This window comes from Colobus angolensis, unplaced genomic scaffold (genome assembly GCF_000951035.1).
Source record: "Colobus angolensis palliatus isolate OR3802 unplaced genomic scaffold, Cang.pa_1.0 Scaffold42, whole genome shotgun sequence".
NCBI lineage: Eukaryota > Metazoa > Chordata > Mammalia > Primates > Cercopithecidae > Colobus > Colobus angolensis.
This window is the reverse complement of record NW_012117599.1, coordinates 2,624,137-2,630,093: the sequence shown is the minus strand read 5'-3', so window position 1 is coordinate 2,630,093 and position 5,957 is coordinate 2,624,137. Positions and strand designations below refer to the sequence as shown.

The following is a 5,957-nucleotide window of genomic DNA, read 5'->3' as shown; positions in this document are numbered from 1 at the left end:
AAAAAAAAAAAAGGCTGGTATCATCAGAAGTTATAGTTGCAGAGTTTTGCTTAAACTATTAGTAACTACCAAATATTGAACACTTAACTATGTGTCAGGTACTTTTCATAACATAATTCTCTCAAAAATTGGACAAAATAGATAGTTAACTCAATTTTACAAAATAAAGAGACTGGGACTAAGAGTTTCACAGATAAGTAAGTTGGCATTTGAACCCAGGTCTCTCTGTAACTAAAATGTTCACTACAATGACCACCACGCCCACTCAACCACTGGTCCTCCACTGAGATCGCTGGCCATATTCACTGCCCTTCATCCAGCATGCCAACCACACAGAAGGACTTAAACACCAGATTTATCCTCTGTACATTGCTGTTGTTAAATCAACCAAAGTCAGACTGAGAACCCTTTTGATAAAGCCTGTGTGTGTGTGTGTGTGTGTGTGTGTGTGTGTGTGTGACAGACAGAGAGGGTGAGGGTTAGAGAGTTTTATTCTCAGTAGGAAGGCATGAGAAGTTTAAAAAAAATCCTTCTTTTTCAAGTATACTTCATTTAATGCAAAGATTCAAAGTAAGACTCCACAAAATAACCCTTTAGATCTAAATGGACTTAAACGCAATGAATATCAAGAAGTGGTCTTTCCTGACAAATGCAGAAAACCATGCTATCATCCAGACAACTTAAGCAGAACTGGCTCAATCTGTAACATTTTTGCAAAACCAGGGATTTTGTTAGTACGTGGAAAATAAATCTCGGGACCCCAAAATCACTAAGCCAAAGGGAAAAGTCAAGCTCGGAACCGTGTCAGGCAAACTTGCCTCCTATTTTATTCCTAAGATAGCTTATCTTTACAGGTGTGGGACAGAGAGTCCTCCTGCTCACCTGAGACAAATGTTTATCTGATTGCTTCCTCTGCCCCATTGTTTATGTAAAAATGCAGACTCACTGAGCCAGACTAAGGCATAAATGACTATTCCTGTACCTGCCTCTCACAAGTAAACTGTGTATTCAGTGAAAGGCTGATCAAAGACTCAAAAGGATGCAACCATTTGTCTCTGATCTAACTATAACCTGCTTTCCCCACTTTCTGGACTAAAACAACGTACTTCTTACACATAGTGACTGATGTCTCAAGTCTCCCTAAAATGTATAAGAGCAAGCTGTGCCCCGACCACCTTGGGCACATGTCCTCAGGACCTCTGAGGCTGTGTCACCGGCGTGTCCTTAACCTCGGCAAAGTAAACTTTCTAAATTGAGACCTATGTCAGATATTTTGGGTTCAAAATATAATTATTTCAATTATTTGCTATATTTGACAATATAAACCAGCCTTTATTTTCTGATCTAGGTGGCAACACAGGAGGGCAAACTGTAATAATCTTGGCAGTCAAAATCGATCATTCAGTGACCCTACTTTGGTTTCAATTTCCATCTGCTGCCATTGTAGCTCTGAAGCAAACAAATGGAGATGCTACAACAGTATCTGAAAAACCAAAGTGATGGTACTTACCACATTAAAGTTGCTATCAGAAGACCAACGCCTACACAATCTATGAATACAACCCAAAGGAGAAGCTTTATTGTCTCAAAGAATCCCATGTCCAGCACAAAGCCAAATCCTATAGTGGACACTGAAAGAAAGATTCACAAGATTCATTTAGGGACTCTGCTAGGTTCTGGAAATACAGAACACATCCCTTGCCCTCCAGATGCCCAGGCTAGTGGGAGAGACAGGTCTGTACACAAAACTCCCAAGATGTGTGAACACCACCTTGGAACAAAGCGTGGCCACTGAGAGAGCTGAAGATTCACCACGGTGGCCTCAGTATTTAGAACGCCATTCTAGAGAAAACACTAACAAAGCTTAAGTCCAGTTAAGGTGCAGAACACCCTATGAACTTCAATATCTTACCCACTTCAACACCCTACAGGTGAATGAGACTCTCGCATTATGGAACTGGAGAGCTTCAGTTTCTCAGGTTCCCATCAATACTTTTCCAATTCTCACTCTGGATCTGCCTGACTGAAATGCAATTTCCAGTTTCATATTCCTTCTCACAGTCAGCTGTGTACCGGTTCACAGTAGTTGAAAAGATATGGAATGAATTTTGTCCCCTGCTTTTCAATGTCCTAGGGTAACAGTTTACTCTGGCATCTGCTTGGGACCTGTAGAACCAAGACTTCAACTTTCTTTCCTGCGAGATTTTTGAGGCTTCCGCAAAAAGGAGAAATAGTTTCCCATATTTCCAGATTCTGACCCACAACACATTTATAACAAATAAAAAGTCTAATCCGAAACGCTAAGCGTTCAATTCTATCTCAGACAAACACACTTACCACAGAGCCAGATACTTAACAGGACCAAGAAAGCAGGGTCATCTCTGGCCCACTGGTCCTTCGTCTGTTTTCGATAATGAAAATTTCTGTAAACTCTCTGTGGGGATGTGAACAGGTAGAGCATCTGCCAGGCAGCAAATTCAAAGTCCATCTGCCGAAAGCGGAAAAGCCTTCTCAGATATTTGTAGCGTTTCGCTCCGGCTGTGTGTCTTGCTGCATCCCTGGAATTCAAGACTCCGTTCCCCTGCACTGAGGCATTCACTGAAGTACTCGGTAACATCTTCCTAGATGGGAGAAAAAACATTTCTTTTACACGTACTCTGAAGAAACTTTTGGCTACCGGCACCCCTGTTCTGAGTTACTACTTGGCAGGGAGGTCACTTTCCATGTTCTTCCCAACCCTAGAGAAAGGCCAGGAGTCAAAAGCAAATGCAGCTGGTTCTGAGGCGGGTCTTGGGGCTTGGGAACCGCAGCCTGCAACCTCAGGCAAGGGCAACAGCCCACCCTTCTGAATCACCTAATAACACATATCCAGGTGCAGCTACCATTACAGAGACGGGGACGATGTGACAGCCCCATGACTCCGAGGATAGTGATAGAGCCAAGATTCCAAATCTGACTCGAAATTCCGTGCTCTTAACCACCAAGTTTTTAAGAAAATGCCTAAGAAAGCAATGTTTCAGCCGGTTAAAACAGTGTTACCGAAGAGGTAAAATAAATGGTCTATTCACATAGATCCATCAGCGCACTGCCAGCAAGCTCCTCGGCCACTAGAATGAGATTAAAAACCAAGCAAAACTCCGATCCCTAGTGTTTTACATCCGGAATAGGTCAGCAGAGGGAGCGGTAGCGTCGGAGTCCAGTCCAACCTGTCCGAGCTCCGGGGAGCGCCGGCCACTGCCCGGCTGCCCGTCTCCCCTCCACTTCGCAGGCCCCCGGAGGCCCCCGGGACGCCGGCAGCGCCTAACTGGGCCCAGCTGCTCCCTCCCTGCCCCGGGCCACGGATACGGCCGCCAGGTTTAGCAAATAAAAACAGAATGCCGAGCTCCGTGTGGATTTCAGATAGGCCACGAATAAGGTTTTAGTACGCCTACATCCCACGCAACATTTCGGACATGCTAATACTAAATGCTCTTTATCTACGATGCAAAGGTAACTGGGCGTCCTTTCATTTTATCCGCAACTCTATCGCCGGCCGAGGGGCCGGACGCCGACCTGACATAGTCACTGTCAGGCCGCAGCGATATGAGGTCGCAAGCTGTTGGGATTAAACGGCCCCCGGCGCGAACCCGGGCTGCGGGAGGACAGAGCGGTCCTCGGGCCTCACCTGGAGTCCTGCTACAGCCTCGACCCGCGTCCGAATCAGCGTACCACCTCCTCCCAGCAGCCGAGCCCCGCCGCCCCAGGGCGGGCTCCCCTTCCCGCAACGTAGCCGGCGCTTGCGGCGCGTCCCGTCACGCGCACCTACTTCCGACACGCACCTACTTCCGCCGCGCACGCGCCACCTCTCGGCCCCCGTAGTCCTCGGCCCGACAGCCGCGGCCCGCCGGAAGTTATTGCCGCTGCCTTCCGGCCCGCTGAGACTGGGTCCTCGCTCGCTCCCGATCTGGTCGTAACCGTTGCAGTGGAAGAAAGTAGAGTCCACAGCGGACGGGAAGCGCGGTCATGCCCAAGTATTACGAGGACAAGCCGGAGGGCGGCGCGTGTGCGGGCCTGAAGGAGGACCTGGGCGAGTGTCTGCTGCAGTCGGACTGTGTGGTCCAGGTAGCGCGGCCGGGCGCTCCCGGTGGTGACGACGCCTGCCCGGGGGAGGCCCGGCTCGGCGGAGGGCAGCGGGTCGCCCGCGGCGGCGGTTGGAGTTAACCATCCCGGGCGTAGGTCACAGCTCGGGCTCACTGAACGTGCGCAGATCCGCTGAGCTCGTTCCCTGTGGGATTAAAGCGGAGATAACGATAAACCCACCCTGTCGGGTTTTTGCAAAGATTAACCCATTTCAGTTCACGAAGCGTGCATTGCATGCTAGCACTCTTCCGGGTTCTGGAGACATAAAGGAGAATAAGCCAGGTTTCTTGCCTGCCTAGAAATGATAATCTGTAGAATTAATGATTCCAGGGAGTTGCGTAAACCTGGTACGCTGCCCTGGCCAGTCGTGTCCCCTGCCCGTTCAGTTGTGACTGAATGTGTGCTCAGTTTGCCTTGTGTTAATGTGAATTTGTTTCTGACAGTTCTCTGCATTCTTGGACGTTAAGTTGTAAAAATAAAGCAACTCACGATTTTTCACGATTTCGTATCTTGCTTCCCCTACGCTCTTTCTTCACTCCCCTACTACAGACACAGGTCTCCTCAGCACCCTCTCGAAATGCACTGAGGCATGTAGTGAGGTTCAGAGTGGACCTGGGTTCTGGTTTTAGAGCTCACATAAACCACAAGTGCCTTTTCCAATTACAGAGGCCCAACGAGAGGGCATTCAATTGTGTGCAATTATCTTTGCATTGGGGGATGTAGTTCCAGAAAGTTGCTGTTATTTCAGAGAAAAGATTACCCCCAAATGGACATCCACTACAGGGCCGTATTAGTGTTTCTGCCGAGTCACAGTTTATGTTTGGTTCACTGATTTTAGCAGTCGGCCATTCTCACCTCCCAAGGTCTAGTAAAACTTGAGTTATTATAAATTTAAGAGATTATCTCGCCCAACTTCCTTATGTAAATGAGGAAACTGAGGTACCGCTGTTTTCAGGCTCCCCTGTCCGGGGCTGTGTCCCCTCTGCCCCTTATTCACTGGTGCTGCCGTTCAGCCAGCTCCTGGTAAATGCCTCTTAAGTGGCAGGCATGGTGCCTGACACTGGTGAAAACGAAGATGAATCAGTTGCAGTCACTACCCATGTAAGCTTGGTGTCATGGGAGAAATAGATGTCTAAGAGTCTAAATTCCTGCCATAAGACTGTAAGCATTTATTAAACATGTGTTTAATGACTAGATCTTGAGGAAAAAAATGCCTTAGCCCAATGGAGAGCATCTGATTTTGCTTCAGAATTTGGAATCTTCTGAGGTGACATTTGAGCTGAGTCTTAAAAGTTGAGTAGTAGTTTATCGAGTAAAGGAGTGGGAACTGTTGCGGTTGTGGGGAAGATCTGAAAGAACAGCAAGTGCAGAGGCAGGGAGACGTGGGAGGGCCCAGAGGAACTGGGAATGCGACAGAAGCCTGAGGGGAAGGTTGCAGCCAGGTGTGAAGGCCTGCCTGTGTATCAGAGTGAGGAGACTGGATTTTATCTAGACGTTCAACATGGAAGGCCATGTTGATTAGTCCAGGGAAGAAAGTACACCGAGTAGGACTGAGGAAAGAAAGTCCAAGCGGAGGACGATAGCAGCAGCACAGAGAATTCCAAGCTGGCTTTCTGCAGCTGTTGATACAGCAAACATGGATGGAGTGCCAGGCTCCAGTTCAGGGAACAAATACTGATGAATGGGACATGCCCTCTGCAGTGTAGAAGGTGTACTGACACTAGGCCGGGCGCGGTGGCTCAAGTCTGTAATCCCAGCACTTTGGGAGGCCAAGAAGGGCGGATCACGAGGTCAGGAGATCGAAACCATCCTGGCTAACACGGTGAAACCCCGTCTCT

General features: G+C 48.2%; 2 protein-coding genes across 3 annotated transcripts in view; one reads left to right on the top strand and one right to left on the bottom strand.

Annotated features, from left to right (window-relative positions):
* Nucleotides 1-3,998, bottom strand: part of UNC50 (unc-50 homolog (C. elegans)) — a 12,357-nt gene extending 8,359 nt beyond the window's left edge. The window contains exons 1-3 of one of the 2 annotated variants that reach the window (XM_011956548.1): nucleotides 3,379-3,998; nucleotides 2,338-2,738; nucleotides 1,511-1,631 (exon numbers count right to left, since the gene is read on the bottom strand). In XM_011956548.1, the coding sequence (XP_011811938.1) occupies nucleotides 1,511-1,631; nucleotides 2,338-2,641 (425 nt within the window). In that variant the 5' untranslated portion in view covers nucleotides 2,642-2,738; nucleotides 3,379-3,998. The remainder of the gene's footprint in view (nucleotides 1-1,510; nucleotides 1,632-2,337; nucleotides 2,739-3,378) is intronic. The other variant, XM_011956547.1, reaches the window with a different exon arrangement.
* Nucleotides 3,889-5,957, top strand: part of LOC105522131 (cytochrome c oxidase assembly factor 5) — an 8,688-nt gene continuing 6,619 nt past the window's right edge. Inside the window, exon 1 of the mRNA XM_011956549.1 lies at nucleotides 3,889-4,101. Within this exon, the coding sequence (XP_011811939.1) occupies nucleotides 4,003-4,101 (99 nt within the window). The 5' untranslated portion in view covers nucleotides 3,889-4,002. The remainder of the gene's footprint in view (nucleotides 4,102-5,957) is intronic.